Below are 18,895 nucleotides of genomic sequence, written 5' to 3'. Positions count from 1 at the left end.
ACAAGTAAAGTTAAATGAGTTTTTTGTTATGATTAGAGTCAGGTTTTCACTGGCAGGCAGAGGTATTCGGAAGATGGTGGAGCTCTCCTGTGTTTGGTTGGCTTAAAGCTTTTTTGGGGGGGGACAGAAGTGGGAAGGTAACAGTGGCAGTTGTGATTTTAAAGCTGAAGCTTTTCCAGTGGTTTGTTTTCATGTAGCATGCAGGCTTTTATGTGCTGTAAGTCACTATCGTATGAGTTACCTGGGAAAGCTTTGGGGGACGGGCACAGAGTTGAAAAGTTCAGCAAGTTAGTTGGTGGCCAGGTGTCTCATAGGCAGTCACGGCGCTTCACCATATGGTTGTTTCCCCGCCACCAGCCGCCAGACGTCCCAGCCACTGACTTTCACACTGCCTTACAAGGGGAAAAGTTACATTTTGTCTGAGCTCTGACCAACCTGATAAACCCACCGTTTGTGTTTCATTTGTAAAGCAGAGGAACTTGTTCCATCAAAGGAAACTGTGCCGTCATAACAACAAGACAATTAATAACCTGGCTCTAAAACAAGTGTGACAGATTTGTACGCATTTCCTATGGATTTTTCTGATATAGCAGCAAAGTTGCAGATTATTTCACTTCTCTCCTGCATGCTGATTGGAGTTTTAAAGAGGTAATGAAGTCCTGATGTGTCCTCCTGCTGGGTTTGTATTTGGTGAGGGGTGCCTGTGTGTCGCTGATAGAGGGATCTCTCTGACACGGCTGCTCTGGCCCGCCGCATCTGGAAGCCAGTAGCGGCAGCCGCTGGGGGGAGATAAGGCGAAGCTAGCTGTTAGCCTGTAACTCACGTTTTGCACCCCTTTGCCCTGTTCTCCTCTCTTCTTCCTCCTCCTCCTCCTCCTCAGCTCCTCCCTTCAACCATCCTCGCTCCTCGCTCCCATCATCCTCCTGACCTTATCTCAGGGGAGAAGGCACCACTGGGCCGCTGCTGTGATAGCACCTGCCAGAACCAGAGCTGGCCTCTGGTGATTATGGGGGAATCATTATCTCTCTCTCCCCGAAAACTCATTTTATACCTGCCAACATCTGAGGGGAGGAGGCCAAAGGAGCAAAGGCTTCTATAACAGGTAACACAGAGCAAAACGGTGTGTGTGTGTGTGTGTGTGTGTGTGTGTGTGTGTGTGTGTGTGTGTGTGTGTGTGTGTGTGTGTGTGTGTGTGTGTGTGTGTGTGTGTGTGTGTGTGTGTGTGTGTGTGTGTGTGTGTGTGTGTGTGTGCGTGTGCCTGTGTGTGTTTCTTCACATGCATATCACAGAGTTTTTGGGCAAAAGAGCAAAACCACATGCAGTTTAACACCTAAGATTAAAGTTTATTATAAATGTGACAAGATAAGAATTGTCTTTAACAACTGATGATTAGATACAGACTTCAGTCGATTACGAAGTTATAATTTTGTGTATATAATTAAACTTGAAGTAAATTGTGTGTCACCGCATGCCACATGTTGCATATGGCACTTTAATGGGCTGTGTTTAACGAGTTCAACCTCTTCCCTGAATCTGTTGCTTCTATTGCCATTATTTGCAACCTTTGATTAGTTTAGCTAGTCTTCTTTGCTCTCCTCTCGCATAATTTTTCCTCTTTCCTCTTTCCCATGATTATCTAATCATTTTAAACATGTAGGCAAATTCCTCTCGGCTCACGTCATCCAATCAAGGGAGTCTACAACTTTCTGTCGCCCCCATACAGGAATCAATGTGCCCCTAATTTCTGCTGCGTGTCTGACTTACCCCCATTAACTGCTTTTGTATCGTGCCAAATCTTTGATGAACATCCACTCTCTACCTGCCTTCCCACTTCATGTGTACTCATAGCACTTCGCATCCAGTAATAAGCATATGTTTTCATTATCATTTTGCTGACGACTGTAGTTAAAGGGCTCCTCCACTTAACCCTCCAAAGAAATCCATGCCAAATTTGAATCAGTTGCTCCGGGAAATCGGCTCCCAAATAAAATGTAATTTGCACTTTGATTTTGCCATTATTCAATTTTTTATTGACTTGGACATAAAATGTGAACATCCTCTGTATGAACAGTTGTAAATGTGGGAAATCCCAATGGTGTAACCGATGAAAATAATAATAAAAAAAAAACACCTAAAATTCATGAGCTGCAAACACTGCGGGTTTATAGAGAAATCACTTCTCCCTCTCGCTCTCCATTTGTCCTTCCACACCCAGAGACAGCGAAAGCAACGTGAGTTCGTCTCACTTCCTCTCTGCAGATGACCATCTGTGTGTTGGTTTCAGCCAGGCACTTAGCACATCTGTGTACTCACATCCCCTCTCACTTCTCTCATCTGCACGCCAGCAAAGAATAACGTGTGTGTGCACATGCGTGCGTGTGTGTGTGTGTGTGTGTGTGTGTGTGTGTGTGTGTGTGTGTGTGTGTGTGTGTGTGTGTGTGTGTGTGTGTGTGTGTGTGTGTGTGTGTGTGTGTGTGTGTGTGCGTGTGTGTGTGTGTGTGTGTGTGTGTGCTGCTATCACGTGAGCACAGGCCACACGGTTGAGGTTAGAGTTTAATGAGCCCTGAGTGGTCAGAGGTCAAGAAGCTGACGGCCACACTGTTCCTTGAGTTTCACATGAGAGACGCCTTCAGCTGTTCAAGCTTAGTGAAGTTTAATTTGGTGTCTTTGATTCCAAATGTGTGACTGCAAAGCTTCAACATATGTCTTTTCCTAAAAACAGACTTCTTCCTGCTTGCTTGTTCTCCACCTACAGGTGACCGCCTGATGTCACCTCGCTGTGGTGGGAGATTATTAAGTCTAAGCTGTCATGACTCAGTCTTTGATTAAACTCACTAAAAGGTCACCATCTGCAAGGCGGGCTTGTCTAAAAAAGCTCAAGTTGACACAGATTTTGTTTGGTGAATGTTAAAAAAAAACTCTTCATGAAGTCACATTTGTGCCTTTCCTTTGAAAAGACAACCTTGCTCTATTATTTGTGGGAACCGCTTTCAAATTGAGAACCATCTATTTATTTGGAAACGAGTGAGATTGAGAAGTGAACACATTGATGAGAAGGACTGCCCACATCAACTTCTGGCGAATAAAACAAAAACTGTGATGACTGAAACGAAAGTGTAAAAGATTTCTGTTATTGAGGAATTCACTATAGTGATAAATTGCAGACCCCAACATTTGTTTGTTTTTTTTAATCATTTTGTAAAATGTTGGCTGTTATATTTCATTGATTGTAAGGAGGTGTCATGTTATTTTTTTTTTTTTTGGTCATTTGATAGTTGTGTTGCAGTCACCACAGGTCAGGCAGAATCAAGGGTAATTTTTGCAGTGCAGGTTTTAGAAATGTTGAGACTTGCTGGTGGCTTCTTCCATCTTCTATACCATTTTGCCTAATTGAAGAGGGTCCTGGACTGGAGCCAATCAGGCAAAATGGTATAGAAGATGGAAGAAGCCACCAGCAAGTCTCAACATTTCCAAAACCTGCACTGCAAAAATTACCCTTGATTCTGCCTGACCTGTGGTGACTGCAACGCAACTATCAAATGACCAAAAATAAATAAATAACATGACACCTCCTTACAATCAATGAAAAAAAAAATGAAAAAAAAGAAATATATATATATGTCTTTGGACTGTAGAAGGAAACACAGACAGGCAAAACATGCAAACTCTTTTCAGGGAATCTTCTTGCTGTGTTGCTAAAGTGCTAACTAGTACACTACAATCTGGAGCACACAGAGCGAGACGGATAAATAAAATGAAAAATTTAATTTTATGAAACAATGGGATATGGTAGCAGGGGGTGGTTTATTTACACATTGATAAAGAATAGATGGCAGTCTGTCAGTCACATCAGTGTCGATGACCGCCAAATGTCACGGCAAAATCAGCTTGTTGAGTTCTGCATAGAGTTCAGCAAAACTTTGACATATACCAACATTTATGATCAGTTGTCCTGATCAAACAGCATTTTGTTGATTTTTTCAATGTATCACACACACAAAAATAAAAAAAATTAAAAAAAAACTCCTGCAAGATGCTTAGGAATAGTTTTCATTTGGAATCTAAAAAACAAATCTGTTTCAGTGCCCCTAGTCAAGACAAAGCAAAACAAAAGTTGCACATACACAAAGCTAAAGGATGAGCTGAAGGATGAAGGAAGATGAGTGTCAAATCCAGCAAACAAGATGCAGAAAAAGCAAAGAACAGACGTCTTAAAACGTAAGATGTAAAAAGGAAGGGAGGTTCTGTTGGCCAACGCAGCTGGTTCCTGACAGAGGAAGTCCAGACGGAGGCTCGAGTCCTGCTGCTTACCGCTGCCTCCTGCTATCACCGCAAGCAACACCGCTGCCTGGCTGGCCTCCCCAGAGGCTGCAGCCCTGCAACGCAGAAAAACACACACAGAAGCATGCAGAAACGACTTCATCCAAGCACCCACTTCTTCTTTGCGCTGCAGTGGCTGGGAGGGCAGGAGGAGGGTTCAGATGAGAGCACAACCCCTCAGCCAGAGCCACAAGACAAGCTGACCTCCTACTGACACTCGCTCACACGCGCTCTATCTCCACCGCTTCACTCACACTTTGCTAGAGAGGAGCGAGGACGACTGAGGGAACCAGGCCAACGGAGGAGCAGAAGGCAGGGGAGATTTGCATTCAGCGACAGGGACTATTAGTCGTGGGTATTAGCATGCAACTGTCATTTTTTTTTTTTTTTTAAGCAAAGTTGTAAGCCGAAAGGAAGCAGAAAGAACCTACCTGATGATCCCAGGAATAATACAAACAAGGATAAAAAGTTTTCACTGAGGACGTGAAAAAAAAAAGGGAATACCTGTGTGCTATATTGCTTTACCATGTGGAGCTTCCAGTGCTGATAAGCTCTTGACCATTTCAATGCAGTTCAGTGAGTCACATAATGACCTACTGTGGCCTCAAGAGCAAACTAGTCAACAATTATGAAACTATGAAAGAGGTCCACAGAAAACTTCAAGCACTCTCAATGAGAGAAAGCATCCGGGAGAAAACTGAATAATCATTTGGAGCTAATTGTAGATTTTAGAGTCAGCTACCTCACTGCTACTGCTGCTGCCGCTTCTTCTGCCCCACTTGGATCAACTGGCTGGTAGCAGGCACCTGAGTGTCCCACAAAGTGTGTCACATATACTTCGAACCACACAGCTCACAGAGAAATCGGAGGTCCAAGCATGTCTGCTGAGGTCCATCCAGAGCACCAGAAGACGGCTGACCTGATGGCCGGGTCCGCCTCTGCTTCGACATTTGCGGCGCGTGTCCCCACGGTCACGCTGATCAGCCACCGGACGCTGAGGGGAAAACTCGCTGCCCACAGACTTCAGCCCAGAAGCCTTGATCACAACCTGGCAGCCAGCGGCCATTACAGATGTAGTGAAGGTAGGAGCTTGTCAAGTTACATGACCTGTTTTATGAAATCCTGTGGCAGTGTGTTAACCGTGATGAGTGATCGAGGGTCCCACGGCTGTCAGGTCTGCTCATTAAGTCGAGGTGATTGACAGATAATCAGTTTGTGTTGACTTTGTGCTGCATGCTATAAGGGCAATGTGAGGTTTCCTCATCTAACTAGTAGACCTGTTATTTGATGATCGAAGCAAAGGTTTCAAGGTTAGAATGACATCTAACAATACCATCTATATTACATGTCTTGATTATATTGAATGTGCAGCCTGCAGTTTGATCTTCAGGTTTCTTAGCAGTGTGTTGATTCAATGTTCTTGGTTATATATTTTAAAAAAAGAGTTTAAAATAAATCACAGCATCTGGATTAATCTTCCCAACAAGTTAATCTTTCTCAACGTGCACTTACTCCCTTGTCTTTATGAGACTTGCCAAGCACCAATAAATCTGTCATTATTGATAACAAGCCCAGTGGAGCACATTTTGTCCCATGGCAACGGAAAGGAAAAGGAAAGAGGTTTTTAGAGCATTGTGTGGGTGGGGGGTCTTCCTCCGGGCTTCCCCATACAACTGCAGGGAACCGTACTAGATCCTGGAGTTTCACTGTTCAACTTCCTCTGCTTCAAAAGACACTCGTTAGTATAGTATCCAGCAATTGAGGAGGAGACACCTTGGAAGACATCTAATAAACAAGCACTAGAAAAAAAAAAAAGTAATTGAACAGTGCCTTTAAGTAAAAACGAAAACCTTCATTTAGATCACCAAAGGGTTTTTAGAAGAGAGAGATGCATTAAGAATCAGACATTAAAAGGATAATTTTATAGACTAAATATTTAGAAATGGTAAGCCAGTGTGAGGACTAATACCCAAAGTAGTGAATTACCTGCAGCGCATATCGTCTCTTGGCAGTAATAAGCTTTGTGAACGTTGCAGTGATAAGGCCTCTATAATTAGGCTTAGTCATAAGCATCCCCCCCTGTAATTCTGTGATAAAAATCCAGTGGAACTCTGGCGTTGGTGCTCCTACTCATTCATCTCACACACACACACACACACACACACACACACACACACACACACACACACACATGCATACAAATGCATGTGCCACTGAGAACTGTAGACCTGTAAACACTACTCTTTGTCACAAGTGGTTTACCTGATGTAACACTCTTTTTTTTTGTGTATTTGTGTGCATGCATGCATGTGTGTGGAGGGTATACAGTCCAGCAGTACGTTTGCATTGTATAGAGAAACAGCATTAAAGTCTGAGTTTCTGCATCTGAATGCATGCCAGTTCGTGTGTGTGCAAAAGAGAGAGAGAGAGAGAGAGAGAGAGAGAGAGAGAGAGAGAGAGAGAGAGAGAGAGAGAGAGAGAGAGAGAGAGAGAGAGAGAGAGGTGTTGTGAGTTGCAGCATAGGCTTCCTGTGAGGGAGCAGATGTCGCAGAGCTCAAGCACAGCTGCGACGGGCGATAACCACGGTGGCAAGAATATGTCGGCACGCTGGCTCTTCTCCCTGGGTCTTATCAGCCGCACACAGCATCCAGACTCACACACACACACACACACACACACACACACACACACACACACACACACACACACACACACACACACACACACACACACACACACACACGCACACGCACACACACACACGCACGCACACACACACACTCAACAATAAGGAACTGCCACCCAGCACTAGCACATATTCACAGCAGGCCCAGAAAGAGCCAGTAAGGCAGTGAGAGAGATGGGGAGAGAAAGAAAAGGAGCAAGGACTAAATCAAGGGACTTTGATGGAAAAGGTGCAGAGAATCCCTAACAAAGCCTTGGCTCATGTCTGCTGTATCATAGACTTCATAATTTTGTGCCAGTCTCAATCCCCTCAAGCAAAGAATAGGCTATTCTTGACTGTTTTCTCAGACAAAAAGAAGCATGTGACCAGTAATAACTTGATGTGACTCTAAGTGCATAACAATCGGCGTTCTTATTTTCTGACAATGTGTTGCATAATCAGCATTGTTATCAAGGTCTCCAAAACCTGATTACTTTGTTCAAAGTCATTTAAAAGTAACTTTCGGATTACTGAGAATTGACTTTTCTCACAGCTTTTATCAGTAAAGTCTTTTTCTTTTCTTTTTTTTTTTTTTACCAAGTTCATCTCTTTATGCACTTTATATACGTTACGCTTTTCAGCTGCTCCCTGCTGAGGTCACTAGCTGAATGTGATCAAGCATGTTTGATTTGGCACAACTTCTATGTTGAATAGCCTTCATGGTGCAATTGAAACAGTTGGGAAAGGTTAAGGGCCTTGCTCAGAGACCCACAGTGGGGGTCAAACCAGCAAACTTCCGGTTACAAGCTTGCTTCCCTAATCTCTAGACCGCCAGTACCAAACCTGTTAGAAAACCAAAAATGTGTGAACATTTTCTGCAACAAGTTTACAAGTAGTTGTGAATAATTTAATCTTTTTTGTTTCACTTTAGTCAAATGTGGAATCTTGCAGTTTGCGTCATCCACTTGAATCAGTAGTTTATCCAGTGCTTGATATTTTTACAACCAGCGTGACAGTGACATTTTTTGTTAATATTCGTATGTAATAAAAAAAAATAAAAAATACAAAAAAAATATCAATTTCTTCACTAATCCATTGCTTACTGATTACATCACTATATCTGTATCTGTTGTGCAGAGATGAGCAAACAAATACAACAGAGATCATCAGCAAATGTGGGAATAGATACATGTTGATAATGATGCAAGAAGAGGTAAAATACACACTTAATAAGAAGTGGGGATAAATGTGGGAGGAAAAGGAAAGGTGGTGATGCAGATCGTTGTGCTTGTATGGGCGGGGGGTTATCCTCTTTATTTCCTCAGCACCAGCTTTGTGGTTTCTATGAGGAACAGATGTTCACAACTTGATACAGTGCTTCATCCCCCTCAACACACTATCTCCAGTGCCAGCACCACCAACTGTCTGCACACACACACACACACACACACACACACACACACACACACACACACACACACACACACACACACACACACACACACACACACACACACACACACACACACACACACACACACACACACACAGTGTCACAGTCATATATAGCAGTGACTTTCTCGTGTGAATATGGGGCGTATTCACCTGTGCATCTGGGTTTTGTTTTATTTCATATGTCCGTTTCTCTCTGTGCACAGGCTACATATCCTGTTCTTGAGTCAACACATGATTTAATCAGGTGTCACTTCCTCTTTGACAGTTTGCACTTCTGTTGGTCAGATGTGACCATGTGCTGCTCACTGCTCTCACTCAGCCACCAGCACTCACGGAAGCTTTACGCATGCCTTCTACCCTTGACCTTGTGCTCACTAAACTATGTGTACATTGAAATTTGTAACTCTAAGCTGTTGTTTTGCACTTCAGTACTTTAAAGGTGGTATAAGGATACACCTTTACAACCAATACATTGACATTGTTTCATATTTTTAGCATACTTTTTGCATTAGCTGGGAATAAGAGAGACTTTGTTAAAAGTTCAAACACTAATTTGCTTCAGCTAATATAAGACATACTACAAAATTAATCCCAATCTCAATACTGAAAACACTTATTCTTTTCTGTATTTTAGTTTTTCCTTTAATAGTTTGCTAAAAATAGTTGCTTGCTCAATAAAGAGAGAATCATTTTGCAAATAGATTTCTCCCTTTCAACTAACTCTTTCTGGTAGCCGTACTGTATATGCCGAGAGGAACAAGATAACATGCATGGCAGTTAACCCTCACTATCTATGTTTTTGCTTTATCTGCCAGAAAACAAGAGAAGAGCAACACTATTTTGTTTGGCTGAAAAATTAACAGCCCTAAACATCTGATAGACTCCCTAGAACCCGCGTGTGTTGCAGTTCTCTGCTCCAGGCCAAAGTAGATGAAAGGAGAAATGTTTGTTGCCACACTGGCATTTTGTTTTCATGTTAAACCTTCATTTAGACAGGCAGGTCAGTTTAGAAAGAGTTCACCTTTCCGAGGACAGCATGCCTCAGAAGTGGCACAAGAGGCAAATACGACAGCAAAAGGATGCAACGAGAAATATGAAAACAGATCATACAATCAAACATCTCAGGATTGGCATGCCGTGCCAGTAGAACAGCATTTACAGTGACCTATGGTGAACAGTAAGTACACAAAACCAACATCTTTGCAGCATGTTGTGCCAACAGTAAATGTGAGTATTGGCTACGATTCTTAGGGTGATGTATTGATATGATAGAAACATGGAATCAATGTCTGTGGTTGGTGTCTCCAGTCATCCACAGCAGAAAACTAAAAAGAGGTACAGGCTCTGTTTATGAGGGGATTGATGAAGCTACAAGAATGCAGACTGCGATTTGTATACTGAGCTAAATGGAGCTCAGTTGTGGGATCTTGAACAGCTTATAAACTCACTGACAACATATAATACACATAAAGCGGTAGAACAGTGGCACAGATCTCTACGTTGTGCACATCAATTTCAATAAACTGTCATGATGTGGTGCTTCTAGGATCCTTCGCTTCATGTGTTTGGTCTGCTCACGGACTTTAATCAAACTGCACCAAAGTACTTTCAGGATTTATCAATACCTCATTTTTTTTAAACATACTCAGTTTGCCTGTTTGTTGTGTGTCAGGGTGCGGATGATAAGATTCACACAGCAACCACACCAGGGTCTGTTTGGACTGGGCCAAACCTGACAAGTGTGAACCCTAAAATAAGGATGTGATTCACACGTTGCAAAAGGCGATACATCTCGGTTTTCTTTTAAACAGAAAAAGCCTCTGGACATATACTGGAATATCTGATGTAATGCAATAATATGTTGTACTCTTACAGAAAATATTTCTATGGGAAAACTGGATGCCAGATATTTCAAAGGACATTATTCTATCTAAGAGCATGTCATGAATTTTGAATTCCCGTCATGTCTGGATGATTCAAACAGCCGACACTTTGCTGCTCGATTGCAAACAAAATGTCAGGGGGTCTATGGGTGCAATTTGTAAAAGCAGCATTCCAGCGTGTGTGCTTGAGTGGGTGGGTCAATGATCCGTTACACCACGCCATATTACAGCAAGACTCTCTCTTTCTGTCTCATCCTCTTTCATAATATAATAGAACAGCTTGAGGACACGCTGGCGTTAAAGATGTTAACATACAAAGTGAGAGATCAACATCCTTTTTAGCGCACTATCAGAGAAAAACAGAGTTTAAATTACAAAAGTCGTATTTAGAAGGATACATGTGACTGAAAAGGAAATGCCTCAACACAAACTCAGTCATAGTCTATCAGCTTTTCAATCGACACAACGCAACTTGTTTTCTCCCTCTCCCCTTTAGATCAGATGTACTCTTTTTGCTTTCATGACTGCCTTGAACCGACAACGGTAACATTAATAGCAGCTTCATAAGAGTAGGGCCCGCTGAATGGAAAGGATAGTAGAAGAAAGAAGAGCGCAGGAACACAATGGGTCTAGCGTTCCTTTCAGTCGGCTCAGGGCCTTATCTCCTTTCAACACACTAGCCTGTGACTGCCACTGTAGGAAAGGATTTACAATGTGTGAGTGGAGGAAATGCTGCAAACTTCTCTCCTGCTTTTACTATGACACACACACACACACACACACACACACACACACACACACACACACACACACACACACACACACACACACACACACACACACACACACACACACACACACACACACACACACACACACACACACACACACACACACACAGCACAGACAGAGTGAAGAAGAAATAGAACAAAATTGTCATTACCATAACAACACAATGACCAAACCTCGCTCTCGTATATCAGTGAGAACGGAGATGCTGTCAACATAATAGTCTATCATGTGCGTGCGTGCGTGCGTGCGTGCGTGCGTGCGTGCGTGCGTGCGTGCGTGCGTGCGTGCGTGCGTGCGTGCGTGCGTGCGTGCGTGCGTGCGTGCGTGCGTGCGTGCGTGCGTGCGTGCGTGCGTGCGTGAGTGAGTGACTGCGTGCGTGAAGTGGGGTCTATGGTGTTTGTGAGGTGTCAGAGAGATACACCAGTGAAAGGAAGGGAAGACAAAGCTGTTTTGGTCATTAATGCCATCAAAGGGACTTCCAGTTGCACTATTATTGTACAGGGAGTTCATCGAAGCGAGTTCCCACCTTGTGTGTGTTTCATTGTGTAGTTTATCAGGCTGGCCACATGGAGTGTCGGCGCTAACCCGGTGACCGCTCAACAAAAGGCCAAATTAAGAGGAGTGAGAGGCTGTCGTACAGGGAGCCTGACAGGTTGACTGACGCTGTTCCCTAGGAGAATAGCATCCTGTCAATCTTGGAGCTGTCACCTTGACAGGAATCCTTTCTTTGAATGCAACCCCCATAGCCAACCTTTCTGTCATTCATGGCCACACAGGCATACACACACACTTCTGTTTTCAGCATTCTGTGCAGGGAGCATATGAACCACCTACAGTAACATACTAACAAGGAGAGACTCACAATGCTCATGCTCACGTGCAACATAGGATCATGATTCTGAAAGAGAAATTCTGTCCCCTAGCCCTGTAAACACTCTGCAAGATTAAGTTTGAGCTCGTCATCTCTTCACTTGTGAAACTTTAGTATCTCACCATTGGTGAATAAGTTTACTCTGACCACATTCACAGCATCAGGTGTACTCAGATATTGTACTTTGAACAAATAAAAATATATTTCACTGCCGAGGGTTTTTTCTCCCCTCTCATTGGTCATGCAGATAGCAATTACATCTCAACCAAAGAGCAGTGAAAGTTTTCCATGCACGCTCGCTCACATTATTCAGTCAGTACTTGAGCATTTTTCAGAAGTCCTCTCATCTCCGTATGAAGGCAGCGTTTGTGCTCTGCACCGGTGAGGCTGGCGAGACTGAAGTCGGGGCACAGCAGCTGTCTGTGTGTACTTTACATGCTGGTTCTGTTTGTTCTGCAGACACAGGAGGGGTCAGGAGGGTGTCAGCTTTGTCTTCTGCCCTGTACCCCCCCACGACAATACGCGTGTGTGTGTGTGTGTGTGTGTGTGTGTGTGTGTGTGTGTGTGTGTGTGTGTGTGTGTGTGTGTTAGAGAGAGCCAGAGAGAGAGAGAGAGAGAGAGAGAGAGAGAGAGAGAGAGAGAGAGACAGGTGGGCGGGGCAAAGGGACGAACAGACCAGTGTGACCAGGTGGAGGATTCTCACACACACCAGATGTTCTGTACCTGAAGTTTTCTCTGTGCCTCACACACTCTGTGTGTGTGTATGTCTGTCTGTCCAACATATTTGTTTATCACTTTAGTTCTGGTGCACAATGAAAGTCATCTCTTTATGTTCAAAAACCACAGCAGTTTATTTTTATCTGCACCAGAGTAAAAGTGATAAGCTGTCATCAAATTAGACGATTAACCGAAAAGTACATGAGGGGAAAAAAATACCAAATCTGTCACTGCCTGTAACCTTTTAAAAGTAGAAATTATCTTTTTTTCTCTCTCTCTTAAAGAAAAGTGAAATTACATTCTGTTTTGGGCTGAGCGGAAATCTGAGCAATCACTAGACTCCCTTTTGTCTCTAAAAACTTTTGACAGTTTTAGCTTTTTGTGACATTTTAGTGAACATTGATCGATCACCAGAAAAAGGGAAAATGACAAATTATTTAAATAATTCTCTTAATATTCTGAAGCCTTTGAATAAATGTGACATGCAGTGCTTCAAAAAAACAAATTGACACAACAAATTAAGCATGTAGTATTAAGAAAACCTGAATATTTTCAGTGGTGTAGATAAAACAGGGACATATTACACAACGGTTTGGATGCCATCCCTCTTTAAAATTACATTAACCAACAAGGAGTACATTACAATAATTGTGCCATTTAAATGGGACCTTGAAGGTGGTGATAACACTTCCAGACACATCTTAACATACCATTCAACCAGCCAATCACAACATGTCAACGTCTAGATTCAGGATATGCATCCATTTTTGCATTTACTCAGCTTTCAAAAAGCATTTCCAGTATTTTATTCGTGTTAAAGTAAACAGAGTCTGCAGAATTGTGCGGTTCATGTTGTCCTGATATGAGGAAACAGCGGCCCCCACGGGCAGACAGCGGGACTGCGTCACAGTTGTATTTCACTCACCTCGCAGTTTTTCTTTTTTTTTTGTTTAATTGAAGCTGTTTGGTATCGGAAACAATTAATTGGATTTTTGCTCATTCATTCTGCGCTTTGCAAGCCAAACACGCTATTTATTTCACACCGTTTATTTGTTTTGTGAATTTGGATGCAGGTTTCTTTTTCTTTTTCTTTTTTTTTTATCCACAAAAGCCAAGTTTTACTGATTTATTTCCTCACACGTTCGTGCAAAATGACCTTCGGTGTGCAGAACATTATTGTCGCGTGATTTTAATAATTTGCACAAATGTGCAGTGCGTCAATTTGGATCCTTTTCAATTCAGAAAAGGATTCCTGTACAATAGAGAGAGCGAGGGAGAGAGAGAGCGAGAGAGAGAGGGGGGGGGGGGGGGAGAGAGAGAGAGAGAGAGAGCGAGGTTAGGAGCTCCAGATGGTGTTTAAACACAGACAGAAGGCTACAGCGAGGACAGAGACAGAGGAGGAGGAGGAGAGAGCCGCGGTGGTTACAGTGGGCCCGCAAGCTCAGCTCCGCTCATCACTGAAGACAAAACAAGTCTGCAAACCAAACCCCAGAAAAAGAGAAAAGAAAAACTGCTGAACAGTCGAGGAAATATTTCTTACAGATCAGATTTATTTTCCCTTTTTTTTTGTTGTCGTTGTTGTTGTTGTTGTTGTTGTTGTTGTTGTTGTTTCCTTGCGGAGGGTTGAAGTGAAGCTTTTCGTCCACCACCTGAAGCCCGCTCGGAGCAGCGGAGGATCAGCGCGTCGCGGGAGGCGGAGGAGGCGGAGGAGGAGGAGAAGAAGTCCGTCTGCGCCGCGCGCACACAAACCTGGTGCTGGACTGGAGGAGTCCGTCCCGACAAACTCTGCCTTTGGCACACGAAGCGAATAAGGAAAAACCAAAACAAGCTGCATTCATTTCATCGGATGTACAAGGACTTGAGTCCCGACGTGTCGCCGAACTGTGAAGTGAAGAAGAGGCTTTAAAGTTGCCACCGGAGGAAACAGAGACGCACCCTGCAAAACCAGAGGATTCGCATCATCATCATTTCTGATTTGATGTGCAACGACCTCTGGACATTGATAAAATAGCAGCCGTTTATTTAGAAGAAAAGCGAAAAGGACGCGTTTTATGTTTTGTTGCTCCTTTTTTTTTTTTTTTTTTTTTTTTTTTAAATTTAACACCTGAAACTGAGCTGAATGGTTTCTGTCTGGGATGCGTAAAATAAGCGAGAAGGCGGATTTACACGACTGGGACAAGTTCTGATTTCCCCCGCTCCGCACCGTCAAAATAACAAGCTGTTTGCTTTAAAGGGGGAAAACCAAACTCAGACTCCAACACCAAAGACATCGATTTGCTTAAGGATCCGACAGACCTGGCGTTGATTTCTGTGTTTTCCTAATTTCCTATTTGATTCTCTCTTTTTTTTTTTTTTTTTTTTGATATAACAGAAGAAAAATACCTCATAATTTATTAAACCGGGAAAGTCAAGACCCCATTTGAACTTCCAAAGGAAAGTTAAGCATTTTCATATGTGCGAGACTGTCGATCTTTCCTCTCAATATTTCACAGAAACAGAAAAAAGGGAATAACACACAGCAGAAGCTTTATTCTTCCCCCCCCCTGCCCCTCCACAAACGATGAGGCTCGAGACGGTATAAAGAGTCTGTCTTGAAAACTATTTGGTGTGGATTATCGTCGCCACAGTTACCTCAGTTTGACCTCGACCTTCACAAAGTAAGTAAAACCTGCGCACATTCGTCTGCATTCAAGCAAATACCTCCAAAATGTTTCATTTGCTGCTGACGTGGGTTTTTTAATTGCACGGGAAGGTTGCGTGAACAACGGGAGACTTGTTTTACATTTAAAGAGTGAGGCTGCAGAAATACCTCAAGTTGATAGACTTTCATATTCTGGTCAGCTTTGGTCTGAAGTAAAGAAGTGAGGATGATACTTTCTTACTTTAAGGAATTCTTTTTTTTTTTTTTCTCCAAGTCTCGAAATGGTTTAAGATACAAGATAAAAGGACAAATGACATGTAGAACGATCCTGTTGTTTATCTTTAGTGCATAATGAAGGGCAACGGGAAGTAATGGGGATATAATGGCACACCAACACAAAAACAATAATTTATTATTGTTATTATTATTGTTAGTAGTAGTAGTACTGGTATTATTACTGGTGTTAGTATTATTAGTATTATTATTATGTATCCTTGTTGCTTTTATGAACACAATTTGAGAACTGTGCAGGCGAGAGCGAGGTAGATTATGGAGGAGTCATATAGTGTTTATGCTGCACATCAAAGTGATGCTGATGGACTGGATTGGCTGGATGAAGGTGATAGATGTGAAGGGTTACATTTGAACATTGACCCTGACCTGAACCGTAAGATGTCTTCAAATAACCTCTGCAGCTTGTGGTGAGGTGCTTTAGAAGATCGCTGGTGTCTGCTTTACAGTGAAGGGAGCTGAGGAGCTTCAGGACCAGTCACTTCTGCAGAGGGGCGGCAGCGGGCAGCACTGTGGTGACACCGTTCTGTTGGGAAAGTGCTCAAAGGGAATGCTATGGTAACCGGAGAAAATAAACACAACATCAAAAGCTGAATTCATCATATGTGATTTATAGTAACTTATGTGTGAGTAGGAGATACTCCCCAAGACGAAACAAGTGCGGCCAAAGGTTTCTCCCCCTACTTGAACAGGCTCAGCGCCGCACTTTCTGCATGTGAGTGCAGCAGTAAAACACTTTGGCCATTTTCTCTGCAGGACAGAGCCCTGTATAATTGGCCCTGGTAAATATCATCTGAATAATTCAACAGCTGATAATAGTCTTGAAGAATGGATGGGAGGTTGCAGAGGTGAAACCGCAGTGCAGACACCCTGCCTCACCACACATTATACCCCCATCACCACCAAGCGAGCATCTCTTCCTCTCTCGCCCTCCACCGCTGGCCGTCCCATTGCTCAGATCATCCAGGGTCTGCCGCCTGCTAGGGCAGATGTCCCCACTTCATCATTAAGTAGCTCTCTTAAAAGGCCCGGCCATTCATTGTGACCGCTGCTTGCGGTGTGTTTATTCAGTTCCCATCTACCACAGGTGCATTGAGGGGATGTCCTCCGCTTCGCATGCAGAAGGAAACACACTCGGTAACAAGTGTTTTCTCTTCACAACATCAAGCGTTGATATGAACCAGGAGCCTAAGGATGAATAGAGAGGACGCACTATGTCTCCTTTTACTTCATGACTTTGATGTTTGTTATCTGTGTTTTACTGTGGCTTCGTCTAGCTCATGACACATACTTTCCCAACAACATATCAAGTAATCTCTGCTCTTCTGTGAGCTGGAGATCAGCTGGATGACAGCACAAATGATGAAGAACATGTAACTTGTCCCTGCTGTGACTTGATGTTGCGGGGTCTGGGCGCAGCTTTCATGTTTACTGTGTGAGTGTGCGGGCTTGTGCTTTATGTGTGTGGTAATTATTGTGATCTAAATGCAGGCAGTGCAGGTGAAACTGGCTGTCTCCTAATTAATGAGAGGAGCAGATGGCCCCGGGTGGGCGGGAGCAGCGAGAACACAGCGAGCCGGTCAGGTGGTCAGCACAACACAGACACCTGGGCCATCACAAACAAGACAAGTCAAGCTGCTGACACTAGACAAAGATATTATGTTGACATAGATTTTTCTACGTAGCCACGGCCTTCCCATAAGTCAACAATCAGATATATCTATATATATATATATATATGGTCATTAAAGCTGAAATTTGGATCAGTACCTTCTTCTTCTTATGCTGTACGATGTAGTAACATATAAGCATACACAGTTTAGTCAAGCAAAATTTGTTTTAGCTTCCTCTTATTACTTTTAGGACTTTTTGGTAACTTCATCACCTATCATGAGTTCTTTTGGGAACATATGGTTCCAAATTATGTGCGTAGTATAGTTATTTTCCATCTTTGTATGTGTAACAGACCTAACGAGACCAGCAAGCCTCGTGTTTCACTCTGATAGCTCAGTAGTCTAAACTAAACATTAAAGAAATGGACTTGAAACAAGGTGATTCAGTTGCTTGTACAGCTCATTTTTGTTTTAACAAATCTTTGTGTCAAGCACGAATGCAAAAAAAAAAAGAAGTCTTGTTTATGTTCATGTGGCTCAAATGGAATATTGACACATTAGTGTCACAATTTCCCTTGAGAAACTATTTTTCTTTTCTTTTTTTTCAGCTCATTGAAGTGTCACACAGTTCTGCCTTCAAGGTGAAAAAGACTACCTTTTGTGTGTGTCGGTGTGCGCAGAAATAAAGTAACAAATGCAGATGGAAACACACTAATGTGTCACTTTTAAATGGGAGGCAGGAGTGACGGAGAGAATTTCACAGCTTATATTCGACTTGTGTTAGTTGTTCTCTGGTATTTCTGTACTCAGGGAAAAACGATTATCCAGCAGCCTTTTGTAGAAGTGAAGCCTGCAACAGAAACCTGATGTATTTTCCGTGCAGCCGAAGTGACTTTAATGACACCGACGTGTAAATTGTGCGTCTTCTGTAAAAACAGAGGCGAAGGATGAAGTGACTGTCTCAGTCCAAAGTCTCTATGGTTGAACTGCTCTCCGTGCCGATAAGTACTGGGAAAGGCCAGCATGGTTCTGGCTGCCTCCTGCTTCATCTTCTGTGTGTGTGCGTGTGTGTGCGTGTGTGTGTGTGTGTGTGTGTGTGTGTGTGTGTGTGTGGGTGTGTGTGTGTGTGTGTGTGTGTGTGTGTGTGTTGGTCTGCTCTGCGCTGGTCTGTTCCACATGTGTTTAACATTACTGTGACAAGGCTGGCCAGCCTCTCTGGGGAGCTGGAGAATGTCAGAGACTCGAGTCAAGGAGCGAACAGCTTCCCAACATCTGATGGAATGAGAAACACACTCGGTGGATGGCTGGCCTGCTGACGCCACAGCGTGGGAGCAGAGCAGAGCAGAGGGTGGAGGCCATGTACCAAGAAAAAAAAAAAAAAAAGAAGAAAATTCAAACGCGTCTTTGAAACTTCTCCCTTTCTTGCCCTTACTCACTTCCCCCCATGTGCACACATATCCAGCCAGATTCTCCCTTAATGAAACACATACACAGCATTTGTTTACAGCGGAATTAAACACCACTCTCAGTCAGTGGAAATATCAGGTGTCTTTTCTTCATGTTTCCACTGCAGAGCAAGCGAAATACTCAAATTACCCTATCTGTGACATTCAAGGGTAAAAGCTCACAGTTTCTTGCTGAGCATTT

At 43.1% G+C, this 18,895-nt stretch overlaps 1 protein-coding gene across 2 annotated transcripts in view; it reads left to right on the top strand.

Moving 5' to 3' along the window:
- Positions 1–5,100: 5,100 nt before the first annotated feature.
- Positions 5,101–18,895, top strand: part of cbfa2t3 (CBFA2/RUNX1 partner transcriptional co-repressor 3) — a 38,079-nt gene continuing 24,284 nt past the window's right edge. For both annotated transcript variants that reach the window (XM_080493452.1, XM_080493451.1), the window contains exon 1: positions 5,101–5,402. In XM_080493452.1, coding sequence (XP_080349578.1) covers positions 5,198–5,402 — 205 coding nt within the window. In that variant the 5' untranslated portion in view covers positions 5,101–5,197. The remainder of the gene's footprint in view (positions 5,403–18,895) is intronic.

This window comes from Lipophrys pholis (assembly GCF_963383615.2).
Source record: "Lipophrys pholis genome assembly, chromosome: 2".
NCBI lineage: Eukaryota > Metazoa > Chordata > Actinopteri > Blenniiformes > Blenniidae > Lipophrys > Lipophrys pholis.
Note: the sequence above shows the minus strand (reverse complement) of the source record. Positions and strands in the feature narration are given on the sequence as shown.